At 40.4% G+C, this 18,946-nt stretch overlaps 1 protein-coding gene across 1 annotated transcript; it reads left to right on the top strand.

Annotated features, from left to right (window-relative positions):
* Nucleotides 1-11,402: 11,402 nt before the first annotated feature.
* Nucleotides 11,403-18,390, top strand: CYP7A1 (cytochrome P450 family 7 subfamily A member 1). The gene is made up of 6 exons (XM_065831867.2): nt 11,403-11,533; nt 12,875-13,115; nt 13,769-14,382; nt 15,718-15,848; nt 16,793-16,968; nt 17,449-18,390. The coding sequence occupies exons 1-6, from the start codon at nt 11,451-11,453 to the stop codon at nt 17,746-17,748; spliced, it is 1,545 nt and encodes a 514-aa protein (XP_065687939.1). The 5' UTR covers nt 11,403-11,450; the 3' UTR covers nt 17,749-18,390.
* The last annotated feature ends 556 nt before the right edge of the window (nt 18,391-18,946 follow it).

Below are 18,946 nucleotides of genomic sequence, written 5' to 3' on the forward strand. Positions count from 1 at the left end.
GTTGTAAAGACTAGAAACAGAAGGCAGGCATAGCAGAAATAAGGCATATATTGCACAATAATGGTGTTTTTTACTGTTTACCTGCTTCCCTAGGAATTCAATGTTTTTTTCTTTCTCCCAGTGTCTCTAAATCAACATTTTATACATTCATGTTAGACACAGTGTGATTCAGGCTGTGGTTATGGTCTCTGATTTAGGTGGCATTTTGTGGTCTAGACAAGGCATGAAGCCAGACTAGAGGACTACACACAGACTCCTCTGCCCTCGAAATATGGAACCTGGCGGAGCTTACTTCTGTGTTCTACCTCTACTGGGTCACAGTGATACACTGGAGAGAACTGAACGTGAAACTGCAGCGGGAATTTACACGGACTTGAGTGCCACTGCCCAAGAAGCTCCACCGCGATCATTAGGCAAACAGTCCACTTGAGGAGGACACCCTGGCCACCTCTCCTTTCTACTTTGCAAACACATGGCACAAGTGCTTGCAGCAGGAGTGGCACGAGGAAACTTCGATGGGAGCCTGGCACCTTGTCTTAAAAGGCCACTGAGGATAAATTTAAGCAGCCTGTGGGCTGGGGTGGTGGGATCCGTCTTGCACTGTTGTGGCCACTGGGGCTGTAACTTCTGGCAGAAGAGGAGAAGGAAAGCTGAGGCTTGCAGCGATGTCAACCACTTCAGCAAGGCCCTCCAGTGGTGTCTGTTGGAGAATTTCTATGATACTCCCAAGGCAAATTAAACAACTTTGTGCATATCTATAAAATAAAAAAATTAATGAACTATGCATTGAGCAGATTCCCACCACAATATGCAGTTCTAGATGGAGTCTGCAAACATACATCACAAGCAGATTCCTTAAATACACTTGCACCAGCACCAACCCCAAGAGTAGTTGCCTGGGGCACCTCCGTCCCACTGTGGGTCCGTCCCCAGTCCAGCTCTGCTGCCCAAAGGTGGCCCCTGAGCTTGGGCCCCTGAGCGTTCCCTTCCAGGATGGCTACAAGACAATGCTGAAGCTGTTTCTTATCTCATCACCAAGGGAAACTTCACTCTCTTGGAAGGAGTGTGTTCTGTCCCTGGCATTCCTGCTATCAGATAGTTTAACCCCTTGTTGCGGTTGAGCCTCCTTGCCCTCCGTGCCAGATCATTCCTCAGTCACAAATTGCCACTGCTGGGCAGTTCCAATTAGAATTTCCCTTTTGCATCTCTCACCACTGTAAGTCTTGAGACCAGCCTGAAAATTCTGGGGGAGGCTGTCGTGGGAACTTGAATTGCTGTGGGCCATCAGAAGGCAGCTTATCCAAGGGCACGGGTTGGTGTTGGCACAGTGCCCTGGCTTGCTGGGGAGCTGCCTCCACACTGACTCAGCAAGTCAGATGGTTTCCGTGGCTCAGGAGTGGTGTGTTTTGGAAGTCTGCCACCACATTTCTGACTACACCAAACCTGTTTAACTTCTGAGATCAGACTCAAGTCATATGACTACAGGAGCACCGATATTTGTCAATTTGTTAAGAAGAGCATTCTCATTTATGAACTTCCCAGGTCTTTCAATGCTTTTGTGTTTTGTCTTTATCTTCCTCAGTTCCTGGCCTCTGCAACACCTACCTGTCATCTCTCATCCATAAGTTTTTTCTTTCTACATTACCATGTTCTATTTGTGTATTTCTTTTTTGTCTTTGTACTTGTGGTATAAGTCTCTTCATCTGCAAAGGCATAAGAGGTAAATCTCTGCTCTTTGCCTATTTAAATTTAAAAATAATGTGAAGCTATAAATATATAAAAAAAATGGGTAAAATGCAATATTACAGCAATTCTGGTAGTGGAAAATCAGTATGACTTGTTAAACATCAGCACATATGGATAGTTTTTCAAATTAGCCATCTGCACTCAGTTGCAATTCGATTTTCTCAGGCCAGAAAGCTGATTCACACATAAAGCTAGTAGGCTGTGCTGTGGACAGCTTGTTTATGGAGTCCCATATTAAGCTCTTTTTAATCTAATCTGGACAGTTGAGCAGCCTCAAGCTTTGAAGTTGCTTTCATATTATGTCTATTACAACACCATGCCTTGTTTTTCCTTTCTTCTGCATAATGAAGATGTTGTTCACTGCCAGGGGTCCTTTGAGACAAAAAAAAAAAAAAAAGGCACTCTTTGGCTGCATAGAAATATGGTCATGAAGACATGAAGTTATGACTGCCAGATTTCTGGTGCAGTACAGAAAGGCCCTCATTCTTTAGTTCTTCACTTGTATCCTCCAGTAAATACTAGAATATAAAAAGTAATACGTGGAGATGGGAAAAATGTAATATTCAAGTAATTCTAGTAGTAGAAGGACACTTGTATTTTCCCTTGGAAGGGTAAAATGTGTCTCAATCACATAGCTGTGTGCCCCGCACTTCTTTGAGTTCTTTGCATTTTGCACAGTCCAGTGAAGCTCAGATCCACATTAAAAGACACATTACGTACAACTGTTCTCAGGGAACGATCCCTGTGCTTATATATGGATCCAAGGAAAAAATGATAGAAGATCCTGAAACAAGAGATCAGCTGTCCAAGGAAAGTTGTGATGATAGATTCTCCTTGCCCACCACGCAGCCCCCAGCATTTCCAGGTGGTGAATCCTTTCCAGCTGGCATTGTTAATCCAGCTTCTCCATTTCCCCCAAACTTCTGGAGACTTCTCCAATCCCAAAGTGGCCACAATAGTCTCTGAAGTCACCATCAAAGGGGAACTCACTGATGGTTTCCAACTACTGGTTCCCTTTTGGCCTCTCTCTTCCCTTAGCTCTACAGTGGATACAGCCTGAAGGGTCTCCCCTGTGACTACAGGTCCCAAGCTGACTCCCAGCCCAAATGGCATCCCACCAGTAAGGTGGTGGACCTTTCCATTTAGATCCGTGTTGCAGTGATAGAGGATGCTACTGCACAGAGTGATTGCTTCAGGAACAAAAGGCAGCACGTAGCCAACCTTTCAGCAACCTGATGCTGTGTGGGCACAAATCCAAGCTACAGGGACCAGAGGGTTACCAGCACCTGCACAGAGAAGATAGAAATAACTGTAAACAACAGAGTGGTTCTGAAGATACCACCCTTCTCACAAAATAAGTACTGGCAGCACTGGTTATTTTTAATATTTGCTTATGTGCTTGCCCAGCCCTTTACCATCTGACCAGCCACTCTCTGCCTTCTCCCATTCTGTTGGCAAAGCCTTGCAGCAATCTTCAGTCTGTTAAAGCTAAAATCAGACTGATTTCATCTACGTGCCTGCCTTAGAGGGGAGAACAGCAAAACAACCCTCTCTCTACTGTCCTTTGGTGTCCATTTAAAGTGTCTGATAAAACAACAGCCAAGGTATTTGTGAAAGGGCTGGATGCTTTCTTGGTAGTGGTTGAGCCTCATTGCTGATTTGGAGCCTTTGGTTTGACTTACTTGACCAGCTTTTTCTCTTTTCCCTGACAATCATGCGATTTAAATTTCCAGCAAGACACATGAAGAACTATCTTACTTGGATATGTAAGTAAAAAGGGGGAAGGTCTTACGCATGTTTGTAGAAATACACTTGGGCATACATATTTTAGATGTATCAGGAGTGCAAAAAAAAAAAGCTTCCAGGTGTCCCCTCTTAAAATGCTTTAGTTTGCATTTGGTGAGGCAGGATTGGAATTAACAGAGTGGAACTTTTTTAATATTTAGATTTTTTTTTGTTGTCATTTTAGACCTTTGCAATACAGGAGGACACCTAATCTGTTCTGCTGGTGAACATTCAGTCTATTTGGCCAGAGAGCTAGTATGAAGATAGAAGGAAAAAAAAAAAAAAGGTGGATAGAGTGGGTATCAAGTCTTCAGCACCATTTCACTCTACATATCCGCTCTTACTGTCTCACACTACCTGCTGCTGCTGACATAAGCTTGGATGTGTAAGGAGCTTTCAACATCTCAATCTCTGTGGCTTCTAAATGGAGATGTAAAGTGAGTTGTGAGTATGATGAAGTAGGTGATACGAATTAAGAGCTAGACTTAATGGATGGCTAACACAGGCAGATGAATCCATGCAACTAATTGTAAAAGAGCAACTAGTAAGCTACAATGCTATGTGGGAGACAGGATGGGGAACTCAATTCAATGCAGCAGCATAAGAAAAGCCAAGGAAAACAAAGCAAGGCAGAAAGTGCTGTTACATTCCCTGCTCCACCTGCTGGGGCAGCCCAGAATACCTTATCATGTTCATCCAGACAACTGTACTGTAGTAATCTTCCACTGGCTTGTTACCTAGCGACCTTTCTGCAAATAATTATTTGATAGTAGTGAGCTGCATTATTTTTGTAATCACTTCTGAGCCTTGATTTCTCCCTGTTCAGTGTTTTGAGTAGCTGCAATTAGGCTTTTAGGTGTAATAGGATAATATAGAAGCTGCTGTTTTGTTATCAAGTGATATGATTCAACTCCACAGTTAAAAAAAACAAAACAAAACAAACATTGCTCTAAGAAGGTGCAGTTTGCTACACTGAGTGAGCGGTAATTACTCCTCGTGGTTTAGTTTGCATACATTTGCTTTCCTTGCTTTGGTTTCCATCTCAGTTCTCTTTTGTCTCCACTTTTGTAATTGCCCTCTTTCTTTACAGTTTCTTCTCTGTGATACCTAGAAACAAGTAACTTAACCAAATCTTAATATTCCCAATTGTTCCTAGCAATCATAGTTTTAGTAGTTCCCTTTTCTACTAGTTTTAAGGAAACCTGTCATGCCAGAATGCAAAATATTATTATTATAATACTTTCATCTGAATGAAAGGATGGTATTTGTTAATGAAATTTAGTTTATAATGCTTGATATTAAAGAGTAGATAGTGGCATTGTAAGTTCAAGGTTTTGACAGAAAGGTTACTAAATTCTGAACTGACATTCCAAAAGAACAAAGGAAATCCCGGAGAGAAAATGAACTACATGCTGTAAGCAAGCAAAGTTAATTGCTTGATATATGAGCACTTCTGAGGATACCCTGAGATAAATATGTAAATATTAACTTGGTCATTAGAGGAAACATCTGTCCATACTATTACTTAAATGCTCAGGGGCAATTGTCCTGAAACAGGATGCACATAAACCCAGTTCCCCAGCCTGTCCAACTTTATAAGCCACCAATGTTGATTATCCTAATGCAAATACAAGGCATTGCATATGCAGAGTGCTTCATAATGAAAAAAAGTGGCAGGGTCAAAGATATCACAGAGATATCAGATGACAAGAGAATTTGTCTCTACCATACTACATTCAAACAATCTACAGAAAAATAAATAATAATTTTTAAAAAATAAATCTGAGCACACTATTTTCCTGAAGCCAGGTGACTCACAAATTTTGCAGAAGGCAGAGCACAATGTAGACAAAATCTGCCCTTTGAACAACCATGACAGTTGCTAAAATAGAGCTGTAGCATGTTACTGTACTAGCATGAATTTATTATAGACTATGTAGATCATTAAATAATTAAACTGATTGCCATTATTCTCTGCAGTATCTTTAATATCGTTTTACTCATATTCTTTTAGATACTCTATTCTTATCTAGGTATACAAGACTTCTACCTTTTCCATTGACCCAAGACAACCAGGGAAAAGGTGAATCCAGCTAGAGATCTGTTTGATTTATTTTTGGGATCACAGTCTGAAGAAGACACTATATTTCTGGCCTGATGTCTTGATAACGGCAACCTGTTTATGTTTTTTCAGCAAAGGTCTAAAATGATGGAGAAAATAAGATAGGGTAAGAAGAGGCAGCAATGCAGAGGTGCTGTAATTCCATTTTGTGGTAGTAATTTTTCCTCAAGAGGAAACCACAGTGAAGGCAATGGTGTGTCATGGTTGGAGGTCAGGTCTGTTGTTGCTGGTGGACACAGCAGCCAGCATCTCTCCTCTCCTCTCCTCTCCTCTCCTCTCCTCTCCTCTCCTCTCCTCTCCTCTCCTCTCCTCTCCTCTCCTCTCCTCTCCTCTCCTCTCCTCTCCTCTCCTCGCCTCGCCTCGCCTCGCCTCGCCTCGCCTCGCCTCGCCTCGCCTCGCCTCGCCTCGCCTCGCCTCGCCTCGCCTCGCCTCGCCTCGCCTCGCCTCGCCTCGCCTCGCCTCGCCTCTCCTCGCCTCGCCTCGCCTCGCCTCGCCTCGCCTCGCCTCGCCTCGCCTCGCCTCGCCTCGCCTCGCCTCGCCTCCCCTCTCCCTCGCCTCTCCTCCCCTCTCCCTCGCCTCGCCTCTCCTCCCCTCTCCCTCGCCTCGCCTCTCCTCCCCTCTCCCTCGCCTCTCCTCCCCTCTCCCTCACCTCTCCCTCTCCTCTCCCTCTCCTCCCGCTGGAGAAGAGGAAAGCCATGATTCTGTTGAAGTCAATAGCAACATTTACACTGACCCCTGAAGAGCCGGGTTTTGAGCTCAGCCTCCAGGAACATCAGTGGTCTTACGCAGCATATCAGCACCGACAGCAATCCACAGCCTCCAAAACACCCAGGCTCTGAACAAACCTAAGTCACTTTTCCCCAGAAACTAATAGTATAATAGCTTTCATGAAAGCTATACGTGTCTGTAAATACAAAGAAAAATACTTAGGCACATAAAATAAATACCATTTTTGTTCTTTAAAACAAGAAACACATACTGACTAGCACAGTTCACATTAGAATGCACCACACAAGTCTGATTCAAAGTTTACCAGCAGGTGGTGACATATAATTATTTACTAGCAATGTTCTGGCTGCAAAAGATTCTGAGCTACAAGCAGCTACACCATACAAATTTTTATTTAGGCTTTCTTTTCATATTTCTCCACCTTTCTGAGATGTCTTTTACATGCTTCACAGCTGCAGAAATGTTTCATAGCTGCAATTGCATCTCCTGGCTGTAGCATGTCAGACTGCTCCTGCCCTGTGAACTGCAGGGCTGCCATCGCACTGAGTTGTTTTTCGTGTGGTTTCTGTGTTTTTCATCTGTTGATGAAAAATATCAACCCAGTTCTCACAACACATGCGAGAGAAAAAAATGTCAATCATTTCTTTATAGGGTGTATGTCCTATTTAATTCCAGTGAATAAACATGCTTTATCCTTAGCTGTGTGCAAATTTGCTATTTACTCCCAAATGTCATCAGCAGCTTCTCGTAACTCCATTACATCCTTCTGTGCGCCAGTGATGCTGAGCTATGAAGCCAGCAGTAACCCTGGAAAAAATGATTCACCTCAGCTTGTCTATTTAGATACCATGTATGGGTCATGACTAATGAAAGCCATATAGCTGCAACATATTGGATGATTAGTGAGTTGTTTCCAAGCAGCTGTATGAAGCAAGCCAGAGGCTTCTCTTTGGATTCAGGAATCACCACAAGTCCTCTCCAGAAGTGAGCTGGGCCTGTTTGCTTTATGGGAACAGCATTGGGTCCACAGAGGCCACTGCCAAACATATTTCATTGGCTGGAGCAGAGGTGATAGATAAGAGTGTTTCTGGCAGCCTCTGCACACAGTCAGTGTCCATATCTAGGTGAAAAATGTCTTGGTATCCTTTTGAGGACAGTGGTGCAATGTAACCATGCATCAGTCTCGGCACATGTCCTGACCCTGAAGGCACAAGCAAAGCCATATCTCTGCTGACCTTGCAGCTGGTGTGGGCAGCTGGGCAGAGGTAGAAGCAGATGCTAAACACATTGTATGGGGTAAAATGTCAGCACACTGCTTTGTCTGCATCCATATTCTCTTGAGTTCTGTTTTTGGACCAGTTCTAGCTCAGTACACGCTAGAGTTTAACCAAAACATCACATGACAGTTGCTAAGCCAAAAGATCTAATGACAGTTGTTGAAAGGTTTTCCATTTTCTAACTACCACCTACTGCACTGCTGAGTTTCTCCACTGTTCTTAAGGGATCAACACCTATATTCAAACTTGCAATGATGAAGGCTTATACATTCAAAGATACTTGGTGCTTTATTCCTGCTGGTGTCATTGGCCTGCGAGAGTCTTGAACCCAAGTCATGTCAGTTCTTTGCACTAATATTCTTCATATCATTTATGGTAGGAGTTTCCCTCACAAAGTCAATATGTTTTTCTGACTGCATCTGTAACTCCTATGAGTTGCCACTTTGGGCTGAAGCAAGAGAGCCAACCCCATACACAACACATAATGTGCTGGAGAATATGTAATATCTGTCAATCAGTGTGACAGCATGGTGCCTTCAAGCCCTGCTGTACAGATTGATGGCAACTGCCTGTGCTTTGGCAATAGAAAATGGGACCCAGATGTCATGTCTCTGTGTGTCTAAAACTGAAGAGCGCTAAAATACCATATCCAGAACATCAGAGTACCCTACTGGTGCTGCTGAAAAAATCAGGAAAGCCTGATTCCTGCTGATATAAATCAAAGGAGAAACACACTTCTCATCTGCTGAATTTGTGGGAGTATCTGTGGCAGACAATGCTCTTGCTTATGTTTCTCACAAGAACTTATGTTGCAGGCTGTAGCCTACTATAGCACTGGCTGCTTTGGGGCTATAGATTGGCCTGTTTAAGAAATGATATGGGAGTTGATTTAGCACTAGGAAGGCCCTTAAACTATGTGAAAGTGACTCTGTTCAGTCATAATAGTTGTTTATCAAGGGTGCTACCACATAAAGATCTCTTAAATGGAAAAGAGGGGGAATATTTGATTTTCCTGACAGAAAAAGCTATTAATTAAGGTAGGCTACCAAGGAGCTCTGGTTCTTTTCCTACATCTGGTTACACTTTTAGTATGTTATATATGTAAAAATCGAAACTAGAAAGAAGGTGAGAAGCTTTAGAAAAGTTACTCCTGTTCTGACAGCAGGATGCTGTTTATAAATGAAGTTATCATCACATTGCAGCACAACTACCCAATGCATGTAAGGAAAAGGCATGTGGGACTGGGAGCTCTACCTGGTGCAACACGTGGTAGTGTGAGGAACCACAGATATCTGTTGCTGGTTAAACATTATTCCTGTGTATTACATACAAAACTGATGGAAGCTTCTTTTTCAGTGTTGTTTGGACATAAAAAAAGCTGAGACCTACACATGCAATAAGAATTAGACAGAAACATAATATGGTCGTAGTTTTTTAGGATGAAGATACGAAGTCGTCAAAAATGACACCCAGAACTGCAATTTCCTATAATGGAAACAAGCAGGAAATGGGAAAGCACAGATTTTATAAAGCAGTTCTAACAGTCTAAATTCAGCTGTTGAAAAAACATTTTTTTTTAGGAAAATATTAGACACACCTGTGCTTAAATGAAAATGAAGTGGAAGACTGGATCTTGAGCTGACATGCAAAAGGGGTTGGCTATTAGATTGAGGGCAAGCCTCAGTCCTGTCAGAAAATTTTTCTTCAGTATGGAAAGTTAAAAATTGCCTCGAATGTAATGGCATTTTCACAGAGCTATCCCATGCCTCACTGTCTTCCTTGGTTTCAAGTCAGGAAAATATTCCCATCTACCAGATTTGCAGCTCGACGTCTTCAGGGTAGTGCTTGAAGGGGCAGACTTTGGTGAAAAGTCCAAATCTTTGCTGTTTTATTACACAGCTGTAGGGACACCAACAAAAACGGGTACAAAAGTGAGCCTGGAAAAATGACTAAAACCCATCAGTTTCTGCCTTAGAAATATATTAGGCCCTAGATGAGTAATGAGACATCACTATATGCTACTTGAGCTGGCTCTTCAGTGGCTCAATGCCAGGTGCTAAGAGCAAGCCGAAGTTTGAAGTCTCACTAGTTAGGAACAAGGGGAGAAAAGTTCAATCTTATGGGATAAAACTAGCACCATAATAGAAATAACACATCTGTGCCTTTTTTTTCTATGATCATCCAACAATCCTCACTATGTGAGTTAGTCATGGTACGTGTTCATTTCAAACAAAAAGCAGCATAGCCCTCATGACCTTTTCCTTAACTTTTCTTGAAGTCTTTAACCAAAACACAAGAGGGGATTTCTATTTAATGTTCACTAAATTCACCCCAGATTACACTTTGCCCTCTTCTGAGTACCAAAAGTGCTCTCCTACTCCCCAGAGCTTAGCCTTGAGGGAAAGCAGAAGGGAGAAGCTTGACATTCTCTCTGTCAGATAAAAGCATGTCCAGGAGCAGTCCCAGCACTGACTCCTGAGCAGCTGGAATGTCTCCTCCACTTACCTGATACCTGGATTATCTCCAGCCCACATCTAGTAGACTTTTTGTTCCAGCCTCCCATTTGGCCCTTTGCAGTAGGTCGCCCACTTAACCCAGTCCTCTCTCCCACCCAGTTCTTCGTGACTCCTTTCTTTCCTTTTCTCATCTAGATAATTTTCCCCCTGGATTAGCAACATTTGTCTTTCCTCTTTCTCCTGGCCAGCCTGCAAGCAGTTATACTTGATGTGGCCCCCCTTTAGGGTGAGGAATATGCCTACAGAGCACTGAAGAAGGGATTTAGCAATATATGGACAGCGTGTGGCAGAACTCAATGTGGATGATAGGAGAAAAGGGGTACACAGGGATCTATTTAAACAGAAAGGAACGAATTAGAGAAAAAAACAAAGCAGGGGCGGGGGGGGACTTGGTCCTCTGAGTGCTGAAAATTCAATACATTTTTCAGAATTTTCCTGAAATGGGACCAGACATCATATTCCAAGGCTGCAAAGTGGACTGAATTGGTGCTGTGCAGCTTGGAACAAAGGCAGAAAGAAGAATAATTAAATGGGAAAGTAAATGGTGGATTCGGGATCCAAGGACACAGGAAACAAAACAAAACAAAAAACTGTGGTTGTCTAATCCTGCTTTCTCTCTCATGCTGTATTACAGAAACCCATTTTTCCCTTTCTACCAGAGAAATGTTGTTAGAGGGAGTAGGTCCATCCATCCCTGCAGCCATCCCTTTAACTGGAACCAAACCCCCACCATTCCCTCTCACAGTGGCACACCAGAGCCAGGACAGTCCACACGAAAGAGAAGGGAGGGGATGAGCAGGATGGCTGCTACAGGGCAACACGAACTGCAGCCACCAGTTAGCACAGTCTGAATCCTCTGGACACCTGTCAATAGCCATTTCATAGATTGCTAAACTTGAACTATAAACTCCAATTGGTAAATCTGCAGGATAGATCAAAACACACCTGACAGACCTTCAAATTATCAATTATTACAGCTCTTTGATTACTTTGGAAACACTACTGATAGGTGACATCGGCTCAAGGCCAGGTCTGCAACTGTCTACAGCAATCCAGTGAAGCTCTCTGCAGAAAGATGTCAGCACACGGGCAAAACAGGCTCTCACCAGAAATGGTTAATCAATAGCTAGCTAGGTGGGCTGAAGGCCATTAGATACAGAGGTGCACCTACTGTATATAAATAGTGACATGTCTTCTGTGTCATTCCCAGTCCCCTCTCCTGCCATACTGGTAATTACCAGTTTTCCACTTCGAAGTTTTTGACCATTACCAGAAATGGTTGTAGCATCGTGGATCTGGGGAACAGTGATAATACTCTGTTGTGGTTTTTGGTTTCTTGTAGGGAGGAGGAGGAGGAGGTAAGGAATCTATTTGTAAATGCATCTCAGTGTACCTAGTCTTCATTTCTGTCAAATATACCGTGTACATAGCTAAAAGAAGTGTAGTCTTAAGCCTGTCAGATGGACAGATGCAGGGCAACAATGCAGTTTGGTCTTCTAAGAGATTTATTTTACAGCAGAATTTTATGTATGGGCTTTTTAATAATAGTGAGGTAATGCCTAGACATAGCTGTAAGTACAAGTTATGCATAAATGAGGTCATTAAAATATGAATATGCATTTCCTGATTTCCCAAAGTACTGGGCTGTAGTTTTACCTGCATTCTAATCACAGCTAATACTTATATCTAATTATAGTTTAATACCTACTTACAAACATTTTCATATTATCAGTCTATCATATCTAGTTCCACTGTTGAATACAGATAATATTTATGTACCTTACTGTGTCAAATATGTATTCCTTAAAAGCACATCTGCTGGCACATCTACATAAGAAGCAAATATTTGCTTACCTATTGTAATTTTGTATTTTTCAGCAGTAATTTTCTTGTTTTACTTTTTAAAGTTTAATAAAAAAAGGTGAAAATAGCTAATTTTAACCATCAGGAATTTATTATAAAAGATAAAGTATTGTCTGAAAGTTATTTAAGTAGCCATGGTGTCCCTATGCAGGAAAGTAGTTTTCTGACTCAGAATAAAAAATATCATTTAAATGTATACTTCACTTTAAGCATATTGTTAACTTAAAGCATGTGCTCAACAATACTTCACCTCAAAGACTAACTCTTATACTTGCTGAAGATCATGGCAACATTCCCACTGTTTTCAGCAGGATCTGGTTCAAATGGGATATGCCAATAATAATAAGCTTTCTATACTAAAAAACTATTCCCCTTGGTATTCAAATTGAATTGGAAAGAGCATTGCCAAAAAATGTATCAGACAATATGAATGAGATGGATTATTCATTTATGGGACAATTATTTAGCAGTACATGTTAGCTAGTGGCAACAATGTTGCATTCAAACAAGTGAAAGATAATTTTCTGACCCAGGGAACAGAAAAATTATAAAATCAAACTATGTTTTATTATGTTTATTATAATACAGGCTGTTAAAGTTATTCTTGTATACTGTAGACCTCACAATAGGCTTACTTTTTAAATGAGAGAAAATGATGTGTCAATATACTATTTTTGGGTTGGTTTGGCTTTGGTGGTTTGTTTTTTTTTTTTTTTTTTTTTTTTACATTTTTCATATTACAAAAATCCTAACATCATCATTTAATTTACCTGGAAGTCCTAGAGGAGACAGCTTTATACACAGCTCTAAATTCAGCTTTTGTTTGTGTTTTGTAGGCGACAAGGTGAGCCGCCCCTTGAAAATGGGTTCCTCCCATACCTGGGCTGTGCCTTGCAGTTCGGTGCGAACCCCCTTGAATTCCTCAGAGAAAAGCAGAAGAAGCATGGCCACATTTTCACTTGCCGAGTAGCAGGGAAATACATTCATTTCCTCACTGACCCTTTTTCCTACCATGCATTGATACGCCAGGGAAAACACTTGGACTGGAAAAAGTTCCATTTTGCTACTTCTGCCAAGGTACCACTTGAAAATTGTTTTTAATATCTAACATGCAAAGTATCTGCTGGCAGGACAGATGTACCCAGTTAATCCCTACAGCATAACTATGCCTTTGAAATATAATTGGGTTCCATTGGTTTAAAACACTAGGGTCTTTTTTTTCCCGTAATGGAAAGGAAATTTGCAGTGATTTGAATTGTCCAAGAATGACATTATTTAGTCATGTAGTATCCCAGATTGCTAAAGTAGAAAGATAACTAGCACCATCTACAAAATTATAATACAGCTTGCTGAAGCTGAAATCTTCTTCAGGAGGTGCTTGCCACTATGGAAGACTTGGTCTTAGTGCCTTAAAAAATGATGCAACACGATAGGAGCTCAGGCAAACTCTTACTGAAATGAGCAAAAAGTATCCTGTTGATGTCAATGGGAATTGAATGAAGGTGTAGGTAACCAACTCCATTTATTTGTAAGCATCTATCCAAATCTATTTTCATTTGCCTACTTAACTGCTATGGTTTACTGAGAAAGTATCAGTTCTAGTATGAATAGCCCTTATTATGCTTCCCCCTATTAAGCTATGAAGTTTTACTTTGGCTTTTTCCATTAGACTTTATCATCAAGGGTATGGCAGGCCTTATTTATCATGCAAACAATTTCTTTTGTGACAGGCTTTTGGGCATCGTAGCATTGACCCAGCAGAGGGAAACACCACTGAAAATTTTCATCAGACTTTCATTAGAACCCTTCAAGGTAATGCCTTAGATGCCCTCATTGAAGCAATGATGGAAAACCTACAATACGTCATGCTGCAGTCGAGAACATCTAAACTTCAGCCTAATGACTGGGTGACAGAAGGACTTTATACGTTCTGTTGCCAGGTGATGTTTGAGTCTGGCTTTTTAACACTTTTTGGTAAAGAATTTAGTTCAAATCACGATAAAAATCTCTCATCGAAGCAGGAAACTGAGAGAGCTCATATCCTAAATGCCCTCGAAAACTTCAAGGAATTTGACAGGATCTTTCCAGCCCTTGTGGCAGGGCTGCCTATCCACCTCTTCAAGAGTGCACATAGCGCACGTGAGAAGCTGGGAGAGGCCCTCCTCCACAAGAACCTCCTGAAGAGGAACAACCTCTCTGAGCTTGTCACCCTCCGCATGTTCCTGAATGACACTCTATCAACCTTCGATGATGGGGAAAAAGCGAAGACCCATGTGGCGGTGCTCTGGGCCTCCCAAGCCAACACCATACCTGCCACATTTTGGAGCTTGTTCTATCTTCTTAAGTAAGTCCCAATATTTCTTGTTTTCAAACAAGACAAATGTTTGTTAGCTTTCAGAAACCAGTTAATTCATAGAGGCAAATTCCACTGCTTGATACCTCATCAGTGTCAGAAAGCTTACTGATTACAACAGGAGTGGCATGTTGTTCTGGACTTCCGCAGAAAACCCCTTCACTTATCTGGGACAAAGTACTGGTGGTAGCACAGAGCAATTCCATCGCCGTTTAGAAGTTTTTTTAAATAATAAAAAAAATACTCCAGGGCAATGCTACACTTTGTCAATAAAGCTTTGTAGTAAATCTATATGACATGACATTAAAAGTGCTGGTTGCAGTCAGAACATTAATTGTATTCAAGGCTCCCAATATAATTGGACATTTTTAGACCATTTCACCACAGCAAGCAAAATGGCCTTTAACTTCATTAAAGTTTTCACAGATACTTAACAGAAAATAGTTTATATTTTCATAGATCCTACCAAGGTTGCAGTGTAGACTGTCGTTACTCAGGAGAGGAGTGCACACACAGTTCAGATACTACTATTAGATGTTCATTTTAGAGTGGGCCTCTGTGGAGTATAATCTACCTCAGCATGACTAAGTCTTGAATATGTATTTAAATTTCTGACATTTTTATTTAGCCAGTGGCTTACATCCTCATATCTACCTGCCAATGCTAATATCTGCAGTTCTTTAGTACCTTTCATTCCAAGAACACGTTGTCTTTAGATCTTCTGACCTTGGAGTCTTTTAACACCCTGATCAGTTGTGCCTTTATCAAGACACAATTGCATCCTGTATTATTATCTATATGTGTTTCACCATAGCTCACATATTCAGTGTCCGTAAGAAAGTCTAGACAGTGAAGGATACTATGTGGACTTTTAGTATTAGGAGGATTCTTTTCAGCTAGACAGAATATTGCCGCATAATAGGACATCATCCAGGATAAGTGATGTTATAAAACTGATCTATGATCCAGTTCCTGCACTTCCTACCTGCAGTGGGACTATTTCCTAATCTACAACTGACTGTTTTATTTCTTATTCTTGGAATTGCTTTTTACCTATTTATTACCCGAGTTATGCATTCACCTGAGTTCTGTCTCACTTGTCATTGGAGGCAGAATCAAATCCTTGGGGTTCTTTCCCCTTTTTGAAGCTATTGTATCTTTGCCAAGACATGAAAAAGTGTAATTCCAGCATTTTGCTTTAACTTTTTCATTTTAGAAGGTTGTACATGTCAGTTAACAAACTGAACTTTAGTCAAAGTTGGCAAAACATTTTTAAGCCATTCTTTAGCGTGAAATCATGTTGTTCTTCTGCTCTTTTGATCTTAGGAATCCAGAAGCAATGAGAGCTGCTACCAAAGAAGTACGAAGTATTTTGGAAAGTGCTGGAGAGAAGATCAGCTTAGATGGCAAACATATTTCCTTGAACCGAAAACAGCTGGATAATATGCCAATACTAGGTATGGTTATTTTATGCAGGAATACCAGAAATCATCCCACAGCTTTCACAGTCTTCTATTTGTTACTGTAGAAATACTTGCTATGGAATTACTATGGAATTAGCCAACACACACCAGAACAAAAACTGCTGTGTTCCTTAGCAATAGTCAACACAGTCTCTCTAAGGTCCCAGGTGATACTGACAGCATAAAAATTCACATGAATAGCACTTTTCTGGTGGTTAGTGGCATGTCTCAATACTGCTACACAGCTATACAGCATAGTATTGGAGATCCATGGATAATTAATAACAATATTTTGTTTAGTAATGACTTTAGCTCAAACAAAAGGGTGTTTCCCAATTTTGTATCCTAATTCTTACGATGTGAAGCAATATGTTCTAATACCATTATTTTTATTTCTTCTTAATATATTTAAAATTATAAGCACATTTTTCAAAAGTGTCCAAGTTACAGAGAGTTTGGAAAGTGTCACCCTATAACTATTTTTCTTTAAAAAAAATCAGCTTATATTGAAACAAAAAAAAACCCTCAAGTAAATTTTTATGAGTACTGGTTTCTCTCAAAGTTTCAGAAAATCCTGATCACTGCACTGTTTTGTTGTTGTTGTTTGGGGCTTTTTTAATGTATCCAGTTTTGACTGGTTTGTTCTTTATCTCAGAGTGGAAATGTGTCTCACTTTCAAATATTCTGTTGCATCAAGTCTAAGTATTTTTCTAGAGGAAAGCAGATTATGTTCTTGGTGTTATCTGCAGAGGAGATAATAATGCTAAAAAGAAATGAGAAAGATACCTTCTTAGGCATTTAAAAAGTTATTGTTAAGTATTTCTTCTAATATATGCAGAGTTTGATAATGGGTTTGAAAGAGTTCAAAATGTGTGACCTTCCCCAAGGACATGTGCATCCTATTTCCCTGGTAATTGTTCATTTTCCTCTCCTGACAGACAGCATCATCAAGGAGGCAATGAGGCTATCAAGTGCATCCATGACTTTCCGAGTTGCCAAGGAGGATTTCACTTTGCACTTAGAGAACAATTTTTACAACATTCGCAGTGATGATATTGTAGCTCTTTATCCTCAGCTCTTGCATTTTGATCCGGAAATCTACACTGACCCCTTGGTAAGTATTTATTGAAGTGCATTAAACTCTGTGCTGGAGCAGAACCTAACATGCCTTTAAACAGAGCATTTGTCAGGGGTGCCCCCATAGCTGGTTTTCCTTTGTACTCCAGTCTGTTCTTACACCTGGAGATGTAATGATAGGCAAGAAAAATAATGGTGTCGGTGCTAGCACTACCTGCAAAACATGTTTTAGTGTGCTATCAGCTGAAGAGAGCCTTGTACTGACTGTCTTCTTCAGTGAGGAAAGATTACCATTGAAGGCGAGTTTGAGGGAGGACAATGGTAAGGATAGTATTTTCCCAAAGGCACAGAATGAGAAATCTTCCAGTTCTGCTGCATGAACAAGAATGCAAGTTATAATCCTTATTTTAAGAAATCAGAAAAGAAGAGCTATAAGCAAAGAACTTGAGATCATGTCCCACATAACAGAACTTCAATATCCAAATATCAACTAACTCTTTTGTGGGTTTAATTACAGACATTCAAATATGATCGCTTTCTCAATGAGAACGGAGAAGAAAAGACTGACTTCTACCGCAACGGTCGCAAGTTGAAGTATTACTACATGCCATTTGGGACAGGCACAGCAAAATGCCCTGGCAGGTTATTTGCTGTCCATGAGATTAAACAATTTTTGGCTTTGATTTTTTCATATTTTGAGGTAGAGCTTGTGGACAAAAATGTGCAATGTCCTTCTTTAGATCAATCCCGTGCAGGACTGGGTATTTTGCAACCAGTCAATGACATTGATTTTAGGTATAGACTGAAATGTGTATGAATATATATTTTCTACTATGCATATAAAATATGTACTATATAAATACACTACATAACGTATACTTTATATATATTTTATGTATATATGCAAATGAAATATTGCAAGTCTTTGGGGAAAATCTATATGAAGATGCTAATTCATCAGTCTAATGGAAAATGCATGATGTATACCGTTACGGTGTCAGCATGCAGTGACTTTAATGCACTGTATTGATACAGATGTTTCCCCTTTTACCAGCCATTTTGAAATGCAAGTTGAGATTCTGAATTGTGCGTGTATAACAGTTCTTTTTTTCCTGTCAGCAAATACTTCCCCAGAGTGAGTTAGAATTTCATCAGCTAATTCAAAATAATTGTCCAAATTCAACTACAGTTAAAACTTATTCTTTTTTATAATTGAAATGCTGACTATGGTGGTTCTCCCCACAAGGAAAATGAAAATTTTGTTGTATAAAGGCTGATTTGAGGTGGGGAGGGGAGAATTTCCTGGGGAAGTACCTTTATGGTTTTATGAAAAACTAGAAAAAGATCTGAAGAAAATCTACAAAACTGTTCACGTTCTAGTGAAACCGCAGAACTTGTATTATATTCATTGTAATATATTTCTTTTCAGAAAGTTGTAACTGTATTAAAATAAATGATATTGCCTGAACCAAATGCATAATCTGACTGTTTGTCATTTTAATGTCTTAAAGTTCTCAAAGATTTACACCAAAGCCACTTAAGCCAGCTTTAAACCAGCCAGCTCAAATGTCAATATGGAGATAAATAAATAGCCACTGTATATTCACCAGTGGTTCTGGTTGGAATTTGCACCATTCTCTGAACTCAGTGTTTCCATAAGCCTCCATCAGTCATACTCCTTAAGTCTTCCTTGTCTAATTCCATTAAAGTTATCATGGGTGATGTGCCCATGGTGGCATGTCTGTGAGAGCAATTGTTCCAGTGATAATCTAACGTGGTTCTCTATACCATCCCTATCCTTTTCTGCTTCAAATAATGGATGGATAGATGTCACAAAAGTCTATTTTTAATGAAACATCTTCAGGCTGAAAGAGAAAGCTTTCTTATAATCTGCCAATGAAAAGAACAAATGGACTTAAAATACTCTTGTTATCCTGGTTTTGTATGTTTCTAAGGACTTATGGTCTGACCTATTGTCCTTGACTCAAAAGTAAGCATCATCACAGAAGATCAGA

Source organism: Patagioenas fasciata, chromosome 2 (assembly GCF_037038585.1).
Source record: "Patagioenas fasciata isolate bPatFas1 chromosome 2, bPatFas1.hap1, whole genome shotgun sequence".
Lineage (NCBI taxonomy): Eukaryota > Metazoa > Chordata > Aves > Columbiformes > Columbidae > Patagioenas > Patagioenas fasciata.

Bases quoted from the DNA above. Each gene is read 5' to 3' on its own strand.
- CYP7A1 (XM_065831867.2), top strand. From the start codon at position 11,451: ATGGTTGTAGCATCGTGGATCTGGGGAACAGTGATAATACTCTGTTGT. The intron at 11,534-12,874 runs GTAAGGAATCTA...TGTGTTTTGTAG, and splicing joins GTAGGGAGGAGGAGGAGGAG to GCGACAAGGTGAGCCGCCCC. The intron at 13,116-13,768 runs GTACCACTTGAA...CTTTTGTGACAG, and splicing joins ATTTTGCTACTTCTGCCAAG to GCTTTTGGGCATCGTAGCAT.